The sequence below is a fragment of the Rhinichthys klamathensis genome, unplaced genomic scaffold, assembly GCF_029890125.1.
Source record: "Rhinichthys klamathensis goyatoka isolate OS25496 unplaced genomic scaffold, OSU_Roscu_1.1 h1tg000554l_1, whole genome shotgun sequence".
Classification (NCBI taxonomy): Eukaryota; Metazoa; Chordata; class Actinopteri; order Cypriniformes; family Leuciscidae; genus Rhinichthys; species Rhinichthys klamathensis.
In genome coordinates this window covers 1,784,342-1,809,115 of record NW_026607023.1, presented here as the reverse complement: position 1 = coordinate 1,809,115, position 24,774 = coordinate 1,784,342, and the positions used below count along the sequence as shown (strand labels likewise).

General features: G+C 39.7%; 1 protein-coding gene across 5 annotated transcripts in view; it reads left to right on the top strand.

The window, feature by feature from the left end:
- The window catches only part of LOC130073607 (rho GTPase-activating protein 26-like), a 121,232-nt gene that overhangs the window by 71,915 nt on the left and 24,543 nt on the right, over nucleotides 1–24,774 (top strand). For all 5 annotated transcript variants that reach the window (XM_056239124.1, XM_056239121.1, XM_056239123.1 and 2 more), the window contains exons 15-19: nucleotides 1,439–1,523; nucleotides 3,368–3,426; nucleotides 5,739–5,844; nucleotides 7,797–7,956; nucleotides 18,159–18,309. In XM_056239124.1, coding sequence (XP_056095099.1) covers nucleotides 1,439–1,523; nucleotides 3,368–3,426; nucleotides 5,739–5,844; nucleotides 7,797–7,956; nucleotides 18,159–18,309 — 561 coding nt within the window. The remainder of the gene's footprint in view (nucleotides 1–1,438; nucleotides 1,524–3,367; nucleotides 3,427–5,738; nucleotides 5,845–7,796; nucleotides 7,957–18,158; nucleotides 18,310–24,774) is intronic.

Here is a 24,774-nt window from a genome sequence, read left to right as displayed (position 1 = left end):
CTTTATATCAATCAATTCTGACTTTATATCTCACAATTTATATCTCGCAATTCTGCCTTTATAACATGCAATTGCGACTTTCTATCTCGCAATTCTGAGAAATTCTGAAAGATGTAAACTCGCAATTGTGAGAAAAAAAGTCAGAATTGTGAGATAAAAAGTCGCAATTACCTTTTTTATTTTTCATTCTGTGGCGGAAACACGCTTCCATAGACGTCTGATTAGCCTGCTGTACACATGCGTATCTGCGTCTATATCCAGATACTTATATATACATATTTTACTGGTTAAAAGCTTTGAAACATTGCTATTTTTAATGTTTTTGAAAAAAGTCTCTTCTGCTCATCAAGCCGGCATTTATTGGATAAAAAAAAATATTTAGTGAAATATTATTACAATTCAAAATAATGGTTTTCTTTCTATTTTAACATACTTTAAAATATAATTTATTTCTGTGATGCAAAGCTGATTTTTTCATCAGCCATTACTCCAGTCTTCAGTGTCACATGATCCTTCAGAAATCATTCTAATATGCTGGTTTGATACTTAGTTATTAACAATGTTGGAAACATTGCTGCTTAATATTTTTTTTATAACCTGCGATACTTTTTTCAGGATTCTTTTAATGAATAAAAAGAAAAAAAAGAACAGCATTTCTTTAAAATAGAAATCCTTTGTAACAAAATACACTACCGTTTCAAAAGTCTAGGGTCAGTAATTTCTTTTCTTTCTTTTTTGAAAGAAATGAATGATTTTATTCAGCAAGGACGTGTTCAATTGATAAAAAAGTGATAGTAAAGATTTATATTGTTAGAAACAAATTCATTCATACGCATGCTTCGTGAATGAGACCCAATGTTGTCAAATTAGACAGTTAGTGAAACTAAATAGATAGCATTGACCATGTTGTCTATTGGTACCATGGTATCTAGTTTTATTGTAATGTGAGGGGTCTGGTTGTCACGTTGCGTCATTGATTTACACTGTAAACTGTTCGTTGATTATAATGGAATGTATCTAGGTTTGCCACATTCCAGTTTGCCACATGTGCAGACGGATTTATTGATTACAGTGTGTCATGCAGTGCTCTTGTACAGACAGATATGTTGACTACAACCGCAATGATCTTTTTTTTTTTTTTGGGATCGTTTGCATGGTAGACACATTTTCTTTTCTCGGATCAGCTTGTCAAATCAAATGAAAATTCGGATAATTTAAATCCTACCCAGCTTTGAATACCTTGACCTTGTTCTTTGCAACCATGCGGAAATCCATGTTCAAGTCTCTCCCATATTACAGTGTTCTTACTGTACTTTCAAAGAACATCTGCCTCATTTGTGTATAAAGCTTCACTTTGCAAGGAACCGTAATTCTGCTTGGTAATTCCGTACCAATGTTGAGCAGAGGTAACCATACGATACTGTAATCCCTCCTCTAGACCCCAAAACCTGTGCAGATGTGGAGTTGGACAGCACAGAATGGGAGATCAAGACCATCACCAGTGCAATAAAGCACTACCTCAGGTACCAACATCAACGTCCCACTCACACATGACCAGAGGGGCATCAATCCAGTTATAACAGTCTATGCAGCACAAAATGTGTTTTACCTACCTCGCTTTGACTAGCCCCTGTAGTATTTCAAAAGTTAGCTTGACCGCTAAAGCAAGCATCATTTCTAGTAATCCTTCATTTATATACACCGTTATTTATATAGCGCTTTATCCAATACAGATAGTTTCAAAGCAGCTTTAAGGGCCGTACACACGGGGACGAATATCGGCGCGCGTTATTCGCCAGCGTTTTCAACGCGTTTTTTGTGTTCACACCCAAGCGATTTTCGCTGACGATGAGCCGAGTGAACACGCAAATTCATTCCCTGACATTAGATGGCGCTTAATGTAAAACAGAAATAGTCCTATTTTGTAGTCGCTGTCGCGTTTGTCATATAGTTCTTTATGTTCCGACACCAACAAGACCAGCAGCTCTACATTCATCTTGCCTTGCATCACTTGGCGTATATCTTCTTCGCCGTTACGTATGTGTGCTCGGCAAGACCGTTTGGTGTTTGAGCGCCCTCAAGTTGTGTTTTACTGTAACTTCAGAAGCTCCAGACACGTGAGCAAAAGCGCCAATCTCATTGGTCGGATAGTTTTTGACGTGGCGCGTCAAACCAAAAAAAACGATTTTCTGGCGTTTTTAAAAAAATGACGCTTTTACGCTTGGCGTTTTTCGCGTCGGTGTGCACCCTCACATTGGCGCCCTTTGTTTAGTCACGAGGCGTTAAACGTCGGCGAATATCGCGCGCGAAATTCGTCCCGGTGTGAACAGGCCTTTACAGTGATAATAGGAAATTGAGATTGTTTTGGCTGTACAGCAGCTCTAGAAGAAAGTCATTGTCCAGTTTAAGTACGTTTTTGATAGATTCATTTGTGTTGTAAAAATCATTAGTTATTAACTTAGCGCTTACACGACATCGTTTTCAACGGGAAAACAGAAAACTTTTAATGCGTTCTGGCCCTTCATTTACACGACTACGCCGTTTTGGTGGCCTGAGAACGCAATCTTTGAAATATGTTTTTTTTGAAAGCGATACCGTTATCATCTCCTTGTAAACTTCAAAAACGTGAATCTGTGAAAACAGTGCCGGCATGCACGCGCGCACGACGTGTTCAGTCTATACCAAGACAGCAACATAGTGTCGGCCCAGATCCGGCCCACATCTGGTACGCGTTGAATCCACATGTACCAGATGTGGCCCGGATCTGGGCCGACACTATGTTGCTGTCTGGGTAGGCATGCGCGTTTGAATGCGTATGTTCGCGGGCGTATAGTCTTTCTTTACAATGTGACATCGCCAATTACTTGTCTGGCATTCATAATACAGCGTTTTTTTGTAGTTTCCGCTGATCCGTGTGAATGGGAATCATTTTGATAACGTTTTCTTCTGTTTAGATGAATAAAACTTTTGTCTCGAGTTATTAACTTAGCAACCATGCAAAACACCCTGGCAAAAACAAAACAATCTGGCAACCACCCTCAACATGCTAGCACTGTGCCATCAAGTTTTGCACGGGCAATTAACACATTTGTGTTAGAAAGTGTAAAAAAATCTATAGTCATTAATGTTGTAAGCATAAGATGTTTTCCAACAAACCGTCTGATCATTCATATTATTCAACAGCATTGCTAATACACTACAAATTAGCCTCTCGGAAGTTAGTGAATAAGTAGTGTACAACTTTAAAACCGGTCAAGGAAGACCTTCATGGCTTCAAACGCTCTCCGGTTATTCTTTCTGGACGCCATGATTCCTTTTGTCTTTGAGTCTATTTGTCTGTTATCTTTTCTCTTCTTCTCTCTATCAGGATGCTGCCGGGCCCTCTCATGACATACCAGTACCAGAGGAACTTCATCAAAGCAGCCAGTGAGTCTCTCTCTCCAGCTGTCAATCTGATCTATGAATCTATTTCGATTGTCCGATACTATTTGACTACAGTTGGACCGTTTACAGAGTAGGAGTGCTCAAGCTAGTAAGACTCAGTCCAAAGCAGGAAACCAGGGTGCAAAATAATAAAAAATGGATTCAGAGCGTGGCGGCTGTTTTCCGAGACCTCGAGGGATGCTGTCCCTCCACAAGATCTTCTTTTTGTAGACCTTAAACTTTCATTTTCACACTGCAAAAAATAACTTCGATTTTAGCTTTAAGCACAAATTTTCTTGATCGGTATTTTGTGTCTAAGACTTGTTTTCAGACATTATTTTCTTGTCTTAAGCATAAGTATACAACATTTAGTGAAGTTTATTCTTAAAAAATACATTGATTTTTTTAATAATATAATATACACATAATGGAATATTTTTATACTGTTTTATAAATAAATAAAGCTGTGGCTAATTACCTATAAAGCAATGGTTGAGCTACAGAAATATATTAATGCACGACATATTCCCCCCATTGTCAGCCTCTTTTATACCTCTCTCTCACTTTATATTTTTACTGGGGATTATTAGTGTATCATTCATATTTGAGTGATCTTCAGTCAGAAATTTCACACTTCACCAACTTCATTCAATTTGATCTTTGCTTAAAACAACCGTTTGCTAAAATGATCCCAATTATTTGGTAAAATATTAAAATGGTTAATTACAAGCATTTTTTTGTAACTACTGGGGGAAAATGATTATAAATTTATAAAATATTAAATTATACATTCTATAGGGAAAAAAAAGCATTTTTAATGTAATTTTGCTAGTAAATTTATAAGGATGTTTGAATATTTTGTTCAGGAAAACAAGACAAAAAAAAAAATGATTAACAAGATATTTTTTTCCCCCACATTGTATCTCATGCTATCTTCATCTGATCTCGGTTTGCTCTCTATCATTGTTTTCGTTTTTGTTTCTGTTGGTCTGTCTTTCTCGCTGCTTTTTTCCCAGCCCTTCAGGGTGACGTTAGGCCCTTATCCTCATATGAACTCGTTTTTTTCGGAGTGCTCCACCCCTCCCTTTCTGCCTTTCATATTCACTCTTTTTTTCCACCCCTCCCCTCGTTCATTCCTGTCTATACGAGCCGTTTATGTGGTAAAGAGCAAGGTACCATCTGGAGTTTGCCCCTCATCAGAGAGAGAGATGGGAATATGGGAGTGAGAGACGATGTGAATGTGGATGTAACTGGAGAAGACTAAATCAAGAGAGAGAAGAAAGTGTGAACATGTTTGTTTACAGTCTACTGGTTCAGTTTCTGTTCAGCACAATGAATACATGTCTGGTCTGGTTATGTGCTATTTTTATAAAACTGGGACTTGCAGTTTAATAGTTGCAGGAGATCATTTCCTTTATCTGTATTTTGTGTGTAAAAAAAAACAGTTGATTAAAATATATTTTTGAAATTATTAACTAATTAAAAGCATTTTTAACTAATGGGGAAGGAAGAAATAATTATAGATTTGTTTTTAATGCTTTATTTCCAACAAATAGCAGTACAAGGGTTACTTTTATATTACATCAGAAGAACATATCACATGCTTAACAATACAATATAAATGACCAAAAAAGAAAGAAAAGGGGGGAAAAAAGCACAAAATAATTATAGATATACGGTACAAGTTCTGAAAAACACATTAATAATTTCTTTTTTATACTATTTTATCAATAAATAAAGCAGGCATTGTTTGTTCGAATCCAGGTTGCAGCATTTTTTTTATTTTTTTTTAAGCAATGAATGTGAGGCTACAGAAATATAATAATCCACAATATATTTTCTCCCTTGTTATGTCATCTATATACTCTTGTTACTGGGGATTATTAGGATATCAAGGCAGCCGGTTAGATTACTCTAATGTTTCAGTGACCTTTAAGAGCCGCGTCTGGTGGCTTATCCTTGCCCTTAAACACTGCTGCAGCCGTCACGTGCACTAGGTGGCACAGTTTCTGTGCTTTTACATCCAGACAGACACAAACACACACACACGAGCATTAATATCATTTTAATTGGAATAATGCGTCTGTGTTGGTGCAGACTGTGTCAGCAGCAACAGATGCAAATTTTCAGCCCTCAAATCTGTCAGTGAATGTTAAAGTATACATCAAGACTTGCATGGCTGAAGCCAAAGGGACTGGAGTCTAGTTAAATACAACAGTACGACGCTAACAGTTCATGCGGAACAAAAGGAAATGTGCTTGTTTTCCTTTGCAAACCCCTCACTCTCTCGCTTCCTCTTTTCTCGGTCTTCCTAGAACTGGACAATCCCGAGGCGAGGGTGGCGGAGATCCACTCCATAGTGCACCGTCTCCCAGAGAAGAACCGCCAGATGCTGGAGCTTCTCATGAAACACTTGGCCAAGTGAGTTTTGGGGTTGACGCCCCTTTTTACACGGCGTTACAGAGCCAAAGACCTTAGAGGATTGCCATTGTAAAAAGCTCAAGCATGCTGATGGCAATAAAGGCCTCAACTTCCCCTTTGTGTTTGTCCAGCTGAAAAGAGCGGCTTGTTTTCCTCCACCTGTCCTTTCGTCAGTCTCCTTCCCTCCTGTACCCGGCTCCGTTTTCTTTTGTGCGAGTCTAACTTGACACCCTGATTGCCGAGCTCTGCAGAGTCGTTTCTCACTAATGCTGGCAGGTTTGGGAGTTTTACAGAAAACTTCTGAGCGAAAATCCTTTTTAAAAGATCAGATTCATAATCCGTGAGAATTTTGGGATGCAGAATTTGAATATACCCAATTTATTTATTTGCATAGCCTTTATCGCTGGCATTGAATGCCGTCCTCGTCGGTTGGATATGATCTTGTCATGTGGAATTTTAATAAATCTCTTCACCTGAGAATACCAGTGAACACAATAGCCAGTGTGCATAGGATTCATTCGGAAATCTTTTGCTTCTGTTTACACTAAATCATCATTTAGTGTTGAGTTTGCTCATCAAATTCACACACGCACATACTCGGTTTTGCTATCTTTGTCTGGACTCTCCATAGGCGTAATGGTTTTTATACTGTATCTTCTAACTTCTATCCCCTTACACTAACACTACCCCTAAACCTACCAATCACACACAACTTTATGAATTTTTACATTTTCCAAAAAACATCATTTACTATGTTTATTAATACATTTTCCTCGTCGGGACCGCTGGCTGATCCCCACAATGTAGGTGATCTTAGGTTTTACTATTTTACTTGTGGGGACATTTGGTACAAAGTAATATAAACCTGTATACACACACACACACACTGACATACAAGACCATTGACGTCACACAGTTTGTCTTGGCTTTTACCCAATATTTCATTAACCCTATAAAGCCTACTTTATCATATTTGATATGCAAATGTCCAAGTCCTCTAAATTATTAACATGACCAGCTTAGGTTTACTTGATCATCCATACAGCACCTTTTTTTTTTTTTCATTAAAATGTGAGTATCAAATATGGTTTTTGAGGAAAGCTTATTTGTTCATATCTCAAAATAACAGAGCTTTGATAATAAAACTAAGCATTTAAATATCATCTTACAAAGACATATTATTGGGATATATTGAGTGACAGCTGATACTTATATGCATTTTATTAAAGTAGTCTGCTATACTGTTCCAAAGATAGAATTGATTTACATTACAAGCTGTAAGAATTTCATCATACTTTTTGGCCATAAATATCAGCAACTGCACCAAATTGCATTTTTTATTCTAATTTTGGCCCACTGAATAAAACTGAGGTGTGTTGTTTTTTTGTTCCTTTGTGTTTTGTTTCAGTTCAGTTTGAACTTAATTACTCCCTGTTAGTTGCCTTGGTTTCTGATTGGCTCCACCTGTGTCTCGTTTAGTTCTCCCTGTGGTTCTGTTCCTAGTCGGTTCTTGACTTTGGGGCTGTTTATACAACGTAAAACTTTTTATGCATTTTGGCCGTTCGTTTACACGACAACGGCGATTCGGGTGCCTGAAAACGCAACCTTTTGAAAACGGGTTTTGAAAACTTTTGTGTGTGTGTTTTAGGATTTCAGTTATAGTACATTTATAACATAAATTTGATGTTTAGGAATGCATAATATATTACAGCAAGTTTTAAAAGGACAGCAACATTTACTCATGTGCTGTTTTTTAGAATGTAAATGATCCCATTATAAGAATAAAAGAGTACATTATGAGTAAAGAATTTGTTCTTATACTTTAATTGACATCATGAAATTATTTTTTATTGTTTAGTTAATGCAGCCCCATTTTTGTTACCCTGTAAATAAAGCTAAATATAGAGAAAAGCACTACACTATAATAATGAGATATGTTACTCTCTCCACAGAGTGGCCAGTCACCACCAGCAGAATCTGATGACGGTCGCTAACCTCGGCGTAGTGTTCGGCCCTACACTTCTGAGGCCTCAGGAGGAGACCGTCGCAGCGATCATGGACATCAAGTTCCAGAACATTGTGGTAGAAATCCTGATCGAGAACCATGAACGGGTATGTTTTTTATTCCCAGCTAATAATTTTGAGTTCCCAGAACGTTCTGGAAACGTTAGTTTCTGGTTCCCAGAACAGATAGAACTAACGTTCTCTGTTGGTTAGCCAGGAAAGTTTTCTTCACGTAAATATAGCGTTCTCCTAAGTTCTCAGAACGGTCCCAGTAGGTTTTCCTAACCTCTTTACTCTGATATCATATAGGATGGATGGACGGACGTCAATAATCAGTATAGCCTACTACTGTCTTGTTTTGATCTATTGTTTAACCAATAGGAATAATCCAAGCACATAAATAGCACATTATATGGAGGATTAAATAAGATTAAATTTGACCATTAAAATGTAAGATTTCATAGAACTTTTATGTACCACAATAACCCAGATTTTAAGTTTCTTCAGCACCAAATAACAACTTCAACACATTAGGGTTTTTAAAATATGAAATGTATTCACAGGCATTCAAAATGAATAAACTATTATTTATGGAAGCTTGTTTCCACCACAGAATAAAAAATTTGAAAAGATAATTGCGACTTTTTATCTCACAATTGCGAGTTCACATCTCACAATTCTGACTTTATAACACGCAATAATATTTTAGCTATGAAATTGTATTTATCTGATCATTATAATGCGTTTACCTGATCTAATTTCCACTCTTTATTAAAAGCTGTATTCAACTCATTTCAGACATGTAATTCTGCAAAATATACTTTATGGTTAATAAAAATGACACATTTCAGCATTAGAATAATCTCTGTATTGGTCAAGTTTACATAGTTATGAAAATAAAACATATAACCTGCAAGGAGCCTTCTGGGAAGGTTCTCTTTAGAACCTCCCTGCTACGTTCTGGGAGTTACAAAAAAAAACATAACCTACAGAGAAAGTTCCTACGTTATTTGGTTCCAAAAGAAAAACCTCAAATGGGAACCACATGGGAACGTTGGGGGAAAGTTCTGTGTTTACTGGGTTGCTTGTAAGATATGGATACTAGCTGACCAGAATAGCCAGTCATAGACTATGAAACTTGGGTTAAGCATGTTTCTTTCTTCTGAACCTTTGGTGATGATCTGCACAGATTGATTTAATCAATTTGTCACCGTATTCACCCTAAAGGTGCTCACACCAAAGTGTGAAAGAAGGATGTAATTCCTCTATTAAAGGAGGCGGCACTGATTCAGCAGCGAGACCCTTTTTAAGGGACACACTCAGACCATGTTTGCTGTAACAGGTAACTTCAAAGCCAACAGGAGCTTAAGGGTAAATCAGCTTAGAGTAGTTACCATGGCAACATGCAAATCGGCTCATGGCTGATTCCTCAAGCTGACCCCACAGTCACATGACACAGAGCCACTCCCCCCTGCCTGAAGGGGTGAAGTAGCCTGGGTAAGTTTTAAGATCAAGGCTGTCACCACGTCCTGTGCACTTAACCTTCCCATGTCTCGTCCCCGTAAAGACATGGCATGTGGTTTATGTGACTCTGTGAATGAGGTTAACCTGTAATGAATCCTTCAAGCATTATAGGCTACCTATCCTATATCTGTCAGCATGTATACACAGTTATGTACACAGGAAACAAACAGTAAACTGACTGTAACATAAACCCGATCCTCAAAAATCGTTTCATTTACAAACACGTACAGTAATAGACTCTTTTTGCATAAAAACTTGTGACCTTCATTCATTTTGTGTCTCAAGAGAAAGGGATTTTTCTCAGCATTCTTAATAGCATAGTTCACCAAACAAATTATATTTTGGCATCTTTTACTCAATCTTATGTTGTTCCACAGTCATATGAATAATTTTACAGAATGCCCTAACTGTTCTTTTTCCTTGTACTCCATTCACTGAGGCCAGAATAAAATGTAAAATCCCTCTGTCTATTTTCTTAATGGATTTTATTGGTTCATTTGTTCGATTAAAAAACGCATTTAGTCATTTAGTGTGCTTAAAGGGATAGTTCACGCTAACAACATGTCCTAACCAGACGCAACGCCGTGACGTGATAAAAAGTACCTTTTTAATGTTAATCAGAGTTTTTGTCCCAACTAGCCATGGCGTCGACACGAGATGCTTCTTTTTTAGAAACGGTTTCTATTTTTCTGTGACGTCGCGACAACACAAAGTATGATAATCACAGATACTGTTTGTGCTTTATTTAATGTTACAGTTTTTCTCAATCGATTTGACACATTTCTCCAAACTCAGGTCACTGTTCTCAAAACAGTTAACACAGTAATCTGAACACTTTGTAATTTTCCTGAACAGGTTGTACATTTTACTTAATTTCATGCACATGCATCACACTGTGCACAAAATTCTCACATGTTTTCACAGTAGTTCATACAGCCAACCAAACTTTTATACATCAGGAAAAAACAATTGCAACTTTTTTTATTGGCTTTACAAAAATCACAATCACACACATTTGTGCCCCATTTTCCCAAACACAACAAACAAAACTCTGTTATTTGTTAAATTCTCAGTTGCACTTGGAATGTTCTCAATAAGCCCCAAATCTGCTGAGTTAGTAATGCACACAACACAGGAAATGCAAATTTCCTAACTGTTTACATAGCTATCTCAATTACAAAAACTACAAAAGGGGAAAAGAAAAACAACAACAAAATAAGAAGAATGGGAAAAGGAGGAGGTGTTAAGCTGCGTTTCCTCCGAAATTGCCTGGAACAATTTGTCCGGGGAACTTTTTGTCCCCCAGACCTGTTGCTGTCTGCGCTTCCATCGTGGTCTAAAGTACTGTGAAGATTAGGCAAATTAGTCCGGTGACGTAGGACTACTCGCTACATCCTATGAATTCAAGCTTAATAAAGCCTGAACCTCGTCGGCGGCCCATCGGTCATATTTTTTAAACTCCATTGTTGATTCGAATAGCAAACAACTCTTACTGCACGCACCGCAACTGACTTCTAAAACCACCCCGGAAAGTTCCTGAACTTTGAAAAAGTACTACCTCGTGAGCAGGGACTTTCTGAGGGGGAAATTTTTAACCAGAACTTCGTTTAGACACTTGTTCCTGTGGTCGAAACACACCGAAGTACCACCCCAAAGTCCCTAGTTCCTGGGGACAGTTCCTGCGGTGGAAACACGGCTTAAGGGTGAGAGGTTTTGGAGAGGATAGAGAAAGGGAAATATTGAGAGGGAGAGGAACAGTGGAAGAGGTAGAAAGAGATGAGGGGAAAGGAATAGATGGTATAGGAAGATGAGATGGAGCAAGAAGAATTGAGGATGTAGGAAGAGGGAGAAGAGAAGGTTGAGTGGAAGGCAATGGTATTAGTAGAAGGAGCAAGAGAAGAAAATATAAGAAGACATGGACAGAGGAGAAGTGGAGAGCAAGGTGTAAGAGGAGGGAGGAGAGGTACAGTATAAGGATAGGATACAAACAGGTTTCAAATGAAATCAGAGCCACCCTAATTGACCATGATAAAAATGATGGTCTTTCCTTGAGGGAAGCTGAACAGAGAGTTCAGCCCAATATAAACATTGTGCCACAGACTAGTCAATGTCCCTGGTCAGCAAGTGCTGCAGTCCACTGGTGTTGTGGCACACAACACTGTCTTTGGGCCGCACAACACACAAAGGCTTCTAACTGTGAGCCGGAGAGAGCGTCAAAATGGCTGGAAGTCATTCATTTTCAATGTGAGCCGGCGGCGAGCTCCAGTGAGGAGAGTTTAAGTCAGGTCAACTTTATGGTAATGAGCTATGACACGATTCGGCGGCAACCAATCGGAATGTAGAAGTCCTCCGCTTGAGAGGATTCCAGAGAGCGCAGTCAAGTAAACTTTGGTTCTGACCACATTAGTTCCAAAGCAAAATGGAGGAGAGGTTGATCATGTGAATTTGATAAGATGCGCAACACTATTTATAGGCAATATTTTCGCGCTAGAACACTCGTTTTTCTGCGGGAATGCAATTAATTTGCTCAGATCAACACCGACCAATTGCATTAAGGCTACACTTCAACCTGGACAGTTATTGTAATGTAGGCTGCACACAAATTAATGTTAATTAAAGAACAAGGCAAGTAAACGTCTCCTATAAACTCCTATAAATGTTGAAATTAGACTAGCACTTAACCATGAACACAAAAGCCACATTACACACATGGCTTTAAATTGGTTTATTTCTTTAGCAAACATGTAACTATAATTGTTGAGTTCTTTCCATCGCTAATTTTTTTCCTTCTACATTTAAAAGATTTCATGAGGTTAACTTATAACCTACTTGTGGTCAGTCTGCACAAATATGCTTCAACATGCTTGTTTGCTTTGCTGCCCCTTTAAATAAAAGTAGCAAAACCAAGCATTCGATCTACGTCAGAGCGTCCAGGAATCTTTCTACGGCGTTGTTGGCAGGGCGGCGGATGCGAATTTTGACGCGCTCTGTGGTGGCGAAAATTTTAAACGAAATTGTATAGTTGTTTTGGACAATTTTCAAATTCACCATTTAGCACTGGTGCAAGAGTGGTTTGAGCATCACACATGTCAGGATGGTGTTCCTTCCGGCAAATTTTCCTCTTGGAGATGGAAAGTATGTGTTTGCAACCCTTAAAACAAGTAAGTCTTCTTCAAGCGATAGAAGAGCCCTTTGGAGAAGCTGAGGCACAAGGATGGATCCAGCATTCACAGCTTTTTTTCCCACAATGCATGACTCGTGAAAATATACACTCACCTAAAGGATTATTAGGAACTAGTGCTGGGCAACGATAAAAAATTTTAATCGCGATTAATCGCATGATTTTTTGCGATTAATCGCGATTAATCGCATTGTTACGCGCAAACTTTAATAATGAATTCTAAAGTAGTGTATTACTCACTTTTGATTTAAATGTACTGCTATATACACAAAAGTGTAATAACATGTGGTTTGCAAAAACTTTAAACAAATAAGGTGCTTTATACCAGCAGTATTCCCTTTACACAGCAATAAAATATTTATTGTAAATCTCAACTTAAACATTAATGTAATCAAATCAAATATTAAAACAAAGCTATTTGGCACTGCCAGGGCATTACCTTTTATCTAGCTTGTTAAAACGAGTCCAGTTTCCTTTTTTTTTTTTTTTTTACAGGTATCAACAGGTGTCTTTTAGCAGCAGAAACAGTCTATGTAGTCAGAGGTCATGAGATATAAGTCGACCAACGTTACTTCTCTGATAGTAGCTTAGGTTTGGTCATGCCATGGTTTCCCACGTACACTAAGATTGCATTAAACAGAGGTAAAGCCCAATTTATACTTTTGCGTCGAACTTACGTCGTACCCTGTGCACCTCTCCAAAAATGTAACAACGCGTCAATTCAACGCGTACCGCAAGCGCTGTGATTGCTAGAACCGCTCCACGGGTTTCACATGCTCCCTCTGCATGTGTAATTGCGCGTCAACGCGGACAACGACGCAGAAGTAAAACCAACCAACGCGTAGTGTATAGCGTAAGTCCGACACAGAGGTATAAATCAGCCTTTTAGAGTGAGGTGAATTGGTCGAGCGCAAGGTGCAGCGACAAGCGGGTGCGTTCTGTGAAACTGTTGCGGTCATGCTCGCCCCACGCGCTCGCCTCACGCACGCGCCCGTGCCCGCCCGTTGCCGAAGTTGAATTGTCTAAAAGGACTTTGATTGTCTATAACTTTTTGTACACACCGCGCAGTACAAATCATTGGAAGAGAGACTGATCCTCGGCTCGCTGTTTGTGAGTTTCCAATATTTAAATAGTTGTCAGGACATCAACAGAAGGGAATTCACATTGCAGAGCATCCCCGCCAAACTACACGCAGGCACATCAGGTAAAGTTATGTATAATTTTAATTTAAGTTAAAAAGACTACAGCTGCGTAGCGCACAGAAGCCGTTGCCATGGTTACTATCCATAGAGTGCCTGTCATTCACTCGCGGAGCGCTGTCTCCCTTTCTGTTCACCTGAGAGAACCTGCCAAAGCCTCTCTCCACTGCTGGTTTGGGTGGGTTATTTGCTGGCTGACCAACATCCCACCCCTCCTGTGATCCATGGTTTGACTGTAGGCCTATGTCCTATTCATAGCCAGTGTGCAACGGACTTTCAAAAAAAAAAAAAAAAAAAAAACTGCGTTAACGTGCGATACAAAAATTGTCGGCATTAATTAATAAATGTGTTAATGCGATAATAACGCGTTAACTTGCCCAGCCCTATTAGGAACACCACACTAATACTGTGTTTGACCCCCTTTCGCCTTCAGAACTGCCTTAATTCTACGTGGCATTGATTCAACAAGGTGCTGAAAGCATTCTTTAGAAATGTTGGCCCATATTGATAGGATAGCATCTTGCAGTTGATGGAGATTTGTGGGATGCACATCCAGGGCACGAAGCTCCGGTTCCACCACATCCCAAAGATGCTCTATTGGGTTGAGATCTGGTGACTGTGGGGGCGATTTTAGTACAGTGAACTCATTGTCATGTTCAAGAAACCAATTTGAAATGATTCGAGCTTTGTGACATGGTGCATTATCCTGCTGGAAGTAGCCATCAGAGGATGGGTACATGGTGGCCATAAAGGGATGGACATGGTCAGAAACAATGCTCAGGTAGGCCGTGGCATTTAAACAATGCCCAATTGGCACTAAGGGGCCTAAAGTGTGCCAAGAAAACATCCCCCACACCATTACACCACCACCACCAGCCTGCACAGTGGTAACAAGGCATGATGGATCCATGTTCTCATTCTGTTTACGCCAAATTCTGACTCTACCATCTGAATGTCTCAACAGAAATCGAGACTCATCAGACCAGGCAACATTTTTCCAGTCTTCAACTGTCCAATTTTGGTGAGCTCTTGCAAATTGTAGCCTCTTTTTCCTATTTGTAGTGGAGATGAGTGGTACCCGGTGGGGTCTTCTGCTGTTGTAGCCCATCCGCCTCAAGGTTGTGCGTGTTGTGGCTTCACAAATGCTTTGCTGCATACCTCGGTTGTAACGAGTGGTTATTTCAGTCAAAGTTGCTCTTCTATCAGCTTGAATCAGTCGGCCCATTCTCCTCTGACCTCTAGCATCAATAAGGCATTTTCGCCCACAGGACGGCTGCATAATGGATGTTTTTCCCTTTTCATACCATTCTTTGTAAACCCTAAAAATAGTTGTGCGTGAAAATCCCAGTAACTGAGCAGATTGTGAAATACTCAGACCGCCCCGTCTGGCACCAACAACCATGTCACGTTCAAAATTGCTTAAATCACCTTTCTTTCCCATTCTGACATTCAGTTTGGAGTTCAGGAGATTGTCTTCAGGAGAAAGCTCATTGTTATACAACTAAACTCGTCATTAAAGGCATTTGAAGAACAAATTCGCGAAAAACATACATATATATATATATATATATATATATATGTTTGTGTATATACAGCTGAATTTGTGTATCTACAGCATTAACAGCAAGCCAAAGAGGGCAAGGTTTCAACTGAACTATGCATATTCATTTTATGCAATTATGTTATGTCTTGCTTCATCAATGCAACAAGTCGAGTCAAGTCACATTTATTTATATAGCGTTTTTTACAATACAGATTGTTTCAAAGCAGCTTTACAGAGATAACAGGAGAATAATGCAAAAAAGTTTGTTTCCAGAAGAAAATAGCATCACCGTCCAGCTCAAGTAAGTTCAGTGATGTTTCATTTTTGTTTAAAAAAAGTTATTCATTTATTTGATTTATATATATAGAGCCGCTCAGGAGTAAACCGTGATGTCATCGTCCAGCTCAGTTCAGTTATTGTATAATAATGTCAAGAAAGGCAGATCAATATTATTGTTGAATATTAAATTAAATGTTAAATTTAATGTCAATAATTTAATTCACGTTCTTAAATGAGCGAGGTTTTCTAGCATATTTCATGGTATGATCCATTTTAGTGATGGCCAAACGGCACTTTAAACTCAGTCAGATATATAAAAATTCATATTCATATTTACAATTTTTGATATACACTCACCGGCCACTTTATTAGGTACCCCATGCTAGTAACGGGTTGGACCCCCTTTTGCCTTCAGAACTGCCTCAATTCTTCGTGGCATAGATTCAACAAGGTGCTGGAAGCATTCCTCAGGGAGTTTGGTCCATATTGACATGATGGCATCACACAGTTGCCGCAGATTTGTCGGCTGCACATCCATGATGCGAATCTCCCGTTCCACCACATCCCAAAGATGCTCTATTGGGTTGAGATCTGGTGACTGTGGAGGCCATTTTAGTACAGTGAACTCATTGTCATGTTCAAGAAACCAATTTGAAATGATTAGAGCTTTGTGACATGGTGGAAGTAGCCATCAGAGGATGGGTACATGGTGGCCATAAAGGGATGGACATGGTCAGAAACAATGCTCAGGTAGGCCGTGGCATTTAAACGATGCCCAATTGGCACTAAGGGGCCTAAAGTGTGCCAGGAAAACATCCCCCACACCATTACACCACCACCACCAGCCTGCACAGTGGTAACAAGGCATGATGGTTCCATGTTCTCATTCTGTTTACGCCAAATTCGGACTCTAACATCTGAATGTCTCAACAGAAATCGAGACTCATCAGACCAGGCAACATTTTTCCAGTCTTCAACTGTTCAATTTTGGTGAGCTCTTGCAAATTGTAGCCTCTTTTTCCTATTTGTAGTGGAGATGAGTGGTACCCGGTGGAGTCTTCTGCTGTTGTAGCCCATCCGCCTCAAGGTTGTGCGTGTTGTGGCTTCACAAATGCTTTGCTGCATACCTCGGTTGTAACGAGTGGTTATTTCAGTCACTGTTGCCCTTCTATCAGCTCGAACCAGTCTGGCCATTCTCCTCTGACCTCTGGCATCAACAAGGCATTTCCGCCCACAGAACTGCCGCTCACTGGATGTTTTTTCTTTTTCGGACCATTCTCTGTAAACCCTAGAGATGGTTGTGCGTGAAAATCCCAGTAGATTAGCAGTTTCTGAAATACTCAGACCAGCCCTTCTGGCACCAACAATCATGCCACGTTCAAAGTCACTCAAATCACCTTTCTTCCCCATACTGATGCTCGGTTTGAACTGCAGGAGATTGTCTTGACCATGTCTACATGCCTAAATGCACTGAGTTGCCGCCATGTGATTGGCTGCTTAGAAATTAAGTGTTAACGAGCAGTTGGACAGGTGTACCTAATAAAGTGGCCGGTGAGTGTACATAATAATCATGATACATTATACTCCCCGGTTTCGGTCGTGTGATTGTCAGTCTCTGCTTTTCCACTATATACTGAAGCCGCTTTTGAGTGTATAACGCGCAGGCTTACTTTCAGCTAATAAATACTTTTTTGTTTTTGATTGGTTTGGGCTTTCTACAGCGAATCAGACTTCTCAAAATACAGCCTCCCTCAGATTGTGTTAAGACAATGCCAAATAGTAAAAAAAATATTAACAGGATCTGTGCCTAAATTCTGATTGGGTGGACAAGTCCGACATTTGGTTGGGCTCAGCCCACCCCTGCCTATGCCTAGATCCGGCCCCAATTGACAATAATTATTTAGTTTGAAGTCACCATTGTTATCAGCCATTGTAATATTTTTAAGTTGGGAACTTCAGCCTTTTGCAATTATAATTAAGTCTCTTCCAGCTAACGCAGCCAACTTAGGAGAATAACATTAGATTATTGGCTGAGTTTAACTCGACTTCCAATCCATGCTTAAAATTACAGTGTTGAATATCTATTTTAGATTTCTGACTGTTTGCAAATGGAGCCTTGAAAATAGTTTAGAATACAAAACTGCAAAATCACAGTAATTCCATAGTCAGTATCTCCAAATTGTTTAATGCTTTAGTGCTATTTTCACAAACAAGTGGTACATTTTCTCTATTTCTTCTCTCTTAGATCTAATCTCACAACAAAAATTCACTTTTCTCAGAAATGTTAGCATATTTTCAATTGTTAATACAATATACAAGATCGCAAAGTATTCTTTTCACTACACATAATATATATACATTTCATTTATGAATATTCATTTACATAAACTTTTCATCCACAGTTATTGCCTTTCTTTCTTAATGTCATTACTATCAACTTTTCAATTGCATAAAGGTATAAGGTATATTCTCCCAGGATCAGTAGCAGCATTTCAGTCTGTTCTATTTTTGTGGAGACACTCATCCCATCATTGTGGCTCTCTGACATCTTTATGCTGATTTGAATTTCCTCTCGACTCTGCAGATTTTCAAAGACATGCCAGTGTCTGGAGGAGGGCAGGGCACCACCCAGCTCAACCTGCCCAGGCGGAGAAGTGCAGACGCCAAGGCCCCGTCCTGCAGTGAGAGACCCCTAACGCTTTTCCCCACACCCACATTCTCAGAGAAAGACAAAGGTACACCAGCAAGTGCTTTCTTTAAAATATTTAAAATTATAGTTCTTTAGAACTAAAAAAAATGCTAGAATACATGACTCTGTACATGACCTTCATGACTGTGTAGCCAGTTCTATTTCATCCCGGTCAACACGCTTCCATATGGGTCAGCCTTGCTAGAGGGCAAGCTGTCAGGAGATCGTATTTCAAATTAAACACGCTCCACCTGCGCAAAATTAGGGCTGTCAAATTAAAATTCGTATTTCTAATATTATTTCAAAAACATTAAAACCCAACAACGACACTTACATCGCCATCATTGCATATCGTGCACCACTGATAAGGCTTCCTGTCCTCAAGTTGCCTGTTTTGGCAGTACCAACGACATCTGTTTTTGTTAGAGGCTCTCATCGTCAGAAATCCGAAGGGCCGAAGAGCTACAGTCTTCCTGGAAGGCACCACTTGTGCTAACGCCTTACCCAAAACACAGTTAGTTTATGTGTCGGGGCTGGATAGCTGTGGCCTTGCCGCAGTGCCTCTGGTGGGACCTACATTTGATATGTTGGCTGAAGCAACAGCAAGAGCAGATAGAGACAAAATCATCGAGACAAGCGCAGCAGGGCTGTGGATGTTCAGCTGTGTAAAGCTTATCAGGCATCAGCTTTAGCGGCAAGGCTTTCTGGCACAAGTTTCCAGTCCATGGCTTCAGTGGTCCAAGCATGCCGCCAGGTTTGGTTATTAGAAGCAAATGTTTCTGACCAGGATTGTGCAACAGTGGTAGTTGTACCAGGGGAGGTTTTTGGCCCATCATCAGGAGCAGCCCTGGAACAGGCACGGAAAGCAAGGGAGTTAACTTATGCAGTGGGACAGATGGGGCAAATGGGACTGTTTTTGGCAACAGGAGGCTAGGGTCGTTCAACCTCATCTGTCCAAGACTGGGGAGGTTCACAGCGTACTTTCACCCAGAGTTCCTTGGCAAACCCAAGGAAGGGCAACCGCCACTCATTTTGCCAGCAGCAGCCAACAAAGCAGCTAGAAATGCGACTGTTAGGATCCCTGGGTACTCAATACACTAAGATCAGGATACAGGCTCAGTTCAGAACCAAGCCACCAGATTACCAGGGTATTGTTCCAACAGTCTAACAGGGAAATGCGTAGTGCAAATCCCTCTCGACAGAGGTCTCAACACTATTGCGGAAAAGAGCAATAACACTCCTGCCCTCAGAGTCAGTAGGGCAGGGGTTTTATTTGGCCTACTTTCTAATTTCAAAGAAGGATGAAGACTGGCGTTCCATCTTTAATCTGAAACAGTTCAATTGGTCTTTAAAATGTCTACCTGTTCGAATGTTGAACCTGTCAACCCTCTTCACGAGCATAAGACAAGGGGGACTGGTTCACTACTAGGGTTGGGTACCGAAACTCGGTGCCAATAGGGAACCGGTTCCGACGTAAACGGTAGTAACCAGACCGAATAAGAACGAAAATTTCGGTGCCTGATTTCGGTGCCTAACTTCATTATGCACACACGCACACACACACACACACACACACACACACACAATGTCTCTCGCTCTCTCCCTCTCCGCCGTGCGTGTGCTACACAGTTTGGAGCACAGTTTCTTCTGTCTCGCATGCGCGCTCTTTCTCGCAAGGTTTGGCTGCATTTCACGTGTAAAATTACGCGTCAGAACGCCCTCTGGGTGTGCCGATAGTCTGAATCCCATATAGAATCAAGCCAATTCATTGGCTGATGGCGCGGGCGCCGCATCGACGCACATCGACATTACGTCGTCATATGTTGGCGCGCGCGCCATCTGCTCCTCTGATTTCTCTGCCGAAAAAGGAAGCTGGTCGGCAGCGCGAGGAGCTTGGCAGCGTCCCGTTCCCTATTGAGAGAACATAGGTTACACCAGTAACCAGAGATGTTCTCTTTCATAGGTTCACTCAGCGCTGCGTAGCTAAGAAGCAGTGGATTTGTATTTGTAGGCTGCTGTATCACGTGCCGTTTGAACTGACGCGCTACAGCGATCTGTCACATTTCAAAGAGCCAAAACGTTATTTATTGTGTGAATCTCGTAAAAATATTGACAGAATCTGACAGCTGTGGATTTGTTCCATATCAAAATAAGTAACCTTCTCTGTCTTGTAGGGGTGGGGGAAAAAATCGATTCTTAGATGCATCGCGATGCGGACGTGGACGATTCTGAATCGATTCACAATTGTCAAAAATCGATTTTCAAAAAAAAAAAAAAATTATATATATATTTATAATAACGTAATATTGACGGAACGCGAAAGACGGAACTCTGAAGCGCGGAAGTGCAGTGGCCGGACCGTCTGTGGCGTGCACGTAACAGACGCGGACGCGATGGCTGAGCGCCAAATCCAAACACCCTCCTCGTTAAAAGCTGACGTGTGGAAATATTTTGGCTTCTGACGTTGAAGGGGGAAAGGAGCTGGACAAGAGCCACACTAGTTGTAAGCTTTGTAGAGTAAAACTAAAATATTTCGGAAACAAGACACATATGAGAAGCCATATGACACGTTTCCAGCCAGAGGAGGAAAAACACTCGGCTGTAACGTTACCGGTCGTTGTTATATTATTAATTTACTACAAATATGCTGCTGCTAGTTCAGACACACATGTATTTTCCTGTTGGTTCTTTGCAATGTTAATAAAATATATTGTACGTTAATTCTTTATGGGTCATTACTTTCTACTTTTAAAGCAAAGTATTTATAGTCACACACACACAAAAAAAAGATTCTGATAATCGATTTAGCATCGAATCGCAGCCCTCTGAATCGTAATCGAATCGAATCGTGAGGTGCCTAGAGATTCCCACCCCGACTGTCTTGTCTGTCGGTGTCAGTGTACTCTTTGTCCGCGATTTCTCTGTGTGAAAAGGGTCATTTGCGTGAGTCTCACGGTCAATGCGTGAGAGTTGGCAGCTCTGCTAGTAATCTCTCTTAATCTCCAGTATTATTACATTGTTTGATACAATATTGTTTCATTTGATATTATGTAAATATGAATTTTTATTTTATATTGGTCTTATTATTACCATATTTTACTTGTATTTATATTGTTTAAAGATTTAAGTTAATATTGTGTCCAGTTTGGCCCTGTAAATTAAAGGGTATTATTTTTTGATAAAGTGTGTGCGGTTTCATTTTCTTAAGTACCGATTTAAGAACCGTTTAAGCACCGGAACCGTTTAAAAAATACCGAGTAGGTACTGGAATCGGATAAAACCCAAACGATACCCAACCCTATTCACTACAGTGGAATTCTGAGATAAATTTTTTCACATTCCCATCCACAGTGATCACAGAAAGTACCTCTGTTTTTTCTTTCAAGACAGCTCGTAAGAGTACAAGGTTCTTCTTTTTTTAACTGTCTCTGGCTCCTCAAATTTTTACCAAGTACATGGATGCAGCACTCATTCCTCTCCGTTGGCAGAGAATGTACATCATAAATTACTTGGACGATTGGCTGATTTGTGCTCCAACCAAACAAGCGAGGAGAGACACAAAAGACTTGGCTTGATGTTGCAAATGGATCCAGAGTATATCCCAACCATGAGATGGTGGTTTTCAATGTCAGGCCTCCAGCAAGGGGTCTGGGTCAGGTTTGTTCAAGAGAAACAATAACTACTGATGCATCCAAAATTGGCTGGGGTGCAATGTGGAAAAACTGCCCAGTTAGAGGCAGCAGGTTGGCCTCTTGGACAGGAGTTCATATAAACCTGCTGGAATTGAGACTGTGCATCAAGCCTTGATGCATTTTCTCCCAGACCTGGGGAGAAAACATGTCATTGTGCGCACAGACAGTTCTCCACAGTGGTGTACTACATAAACCTGTACCATAACCACTAATTCTCTATCTCTTCCTGGCAAGGCCTAAGAGCTCCTCTTATGGGAGCATCCAAATGGTATTTTGCCTTACATCTTCAAGTGGTGGGCAATGTGGCTGCTGACCGCCAACCCAGGAGAATGGCACCCAGAGACTGAGCAAGTCATTTGGGCTTGATTCGTAAGGGCTCAAGTGGATCTCTTTGCCTCTGGGGGCAAATGCCCTAGCACACGATTGGCCTCGGGGCCTTCTATATACTTCCCCCCCCTTTTCCTCTTCTATCAGTAGTATTGGCCAAGATTCAAGACTCACAAGCCAGAGTCCTGCTCACATGCCAGAGTCCTGCATCCTGTCGGTATGGCCTCACCACATTTCTCTCCTGACTTTATTCGGTAAGCTTTTTACCCATATGGTGGCGTGTTGACCAGGATGAAACAGAACAGGGGTTACATAGGTAACCGAGGTTCTATGAATAAAGTCAAACCGCCACTTAACGTGGTCACTCTGGGACTATGTGGTGCCAGTCGACAAAATAAGAGAATGTGCTGGTGCTGTTTAAGTCTGTTTAGATTCATTGTGTTTTGGTTTTGTTTTCATTTTGTTCCCAGTTCTGTTTATTAGTTAGTTTCCTTAGTGACTGATTACTGTCACCAGAGTTGTGTTTAGTTTTCTTGTAGGGATGCACCGAATGTTCAGCAACCGAAATTATTCGGCCGGAAATAGCAAAAAAAGCACTTTTGGTGTTTGGCCGAATAAACAAAAAGACCGAATAAATTTTACCGAACAATTATGTTTTTGATGACGCGATCAAATAGTAACCTTACTTGCAGCACTAAAGTGACAGCTCGCCCTCTAGTGTGGCTTACCAATATGGTTACCTACTTAACACTCAGTTTTTAAGCCACGTTTGTTCTACAAATAGGACTTTTGTTGTTTGAGGGAAGTTTTCTGAGACCATACATGACCAATTTGATGTATCTTAAAAAGGATATCTAGAGATTTTGGATGTTTAGGGGTTAGGTAGAGTCAACTTCCTCTTTTATATATATATATAGATATATATTTCACATCAAATATTGTTATATACACTCATGGTCAAAAGTTTACATACACCTTGCAGAATCTCCAAAATGTTAATAATTTGAACAAAATAAGAGGGATCATACATGTTATTTTTTTTGCAATGTTATTGCAAATAAATGCATTTTATTTATTTAGTACTGTCCTGAATAAGATATTTTACATAAAAGATGTTTACATATAGTCCACAAGACAAAATAAAAGTTACATTTATAAAAATGACCCTGTTCAAAAGTTTATATTCACTTGATTATTAATACGGTGTCGTTACCTGCATGATCCATGACTATTTTTTTGTTTTTGTTTTGTAATGGTTGATCATGAGTCCTTTGTTTGTCCTGGGCTGTGTTTCCCAAAAGCATCGGAAGCCTAAGTTGCTCGTAGAGACCATTGGTGGCAATTGTTCAATGATCAACTTATGCTTATGATTCTTTTGGAAAACGCAGCCTGAGCAGTTAAACTGCCCAATGTTTTTTTTTTAAAAAAAATACTCCAGTTCCCGCAAATTCTTTGGTTTTACAGCATCTTTTGCATATTTTACCCTTTCCAGCTGTGATTGTATGATTTTGAGATCCATCTTTTCACACTTAGGACAACTGAGGGACCTGTATGCAACTATTACAAAAGGTGAAAACATTCCATGAGGCTCCAGAAGGAAACACAATGCTTTTAGAACTAGGAAGTGTGAACTTTTTGAATTTGAAGATCAAGATAAATTGTACTTATTTTGTCTACTGGGAAACATGTAAGTAGCTTCTGAAGGGCAGCTCTAAGTGAAAAAAATATTATCTTTAAACAAAACAAAATGTACACATCTTTATCTTGTTCCCGTTTAAAAAAGTTTTCACCCCCTGGCTTTTAATGCATTGTTTCTCCTTCTGGAGCATCAGTGAATGTTTGCAGCTTTTGTAATAGTTGAGAATGAGTCCCTCAGTTGACCTCAGTGTTAAAAGATAGATCTCAAATTCATACAGTCACTACTGGAAAGGGTTCAAATATGCAAAAGATTTTGGAAAACCAAGGAATTTGGGGGACCTGGAGGATTTTTCTGAAGAACATACAAGGGACTCAACCATCACAAAACAAATATATTACAGCATTTAACATTTGTTAATATTAGTGGTAACACTTAACAATAACAGGGCATGAATAATCATGTACTAATACCTGAATAAATAGTTACTTTAACATGAGCTCATGATTAGTGAAGATATTAACTAATCATGAACCAATGAAGAGCGATCCTTAACCACGACAGGAGTAATAATGATTAATGCATGAATAACAGCAGCCTTAAACATGTTAGTACATGTTTGATAGTTAATTCATTAATTAACGTTTAGGGGTAAACTAAAACAGTCAGGCTCTGTAAGAATAAATATGAAATATTTTGACTTTGAAACACATCTAAACAATTTATTAGTCATAATTTAAACTATTGACATCAGCAGGTTCGTCATAAACATAACTGAAAGGCACAGGATTAGTATTTCATTGTAAGTTTATGATAAATCATCAGCTGAAATTGGTAAGTAGTTAACAGTGAATTA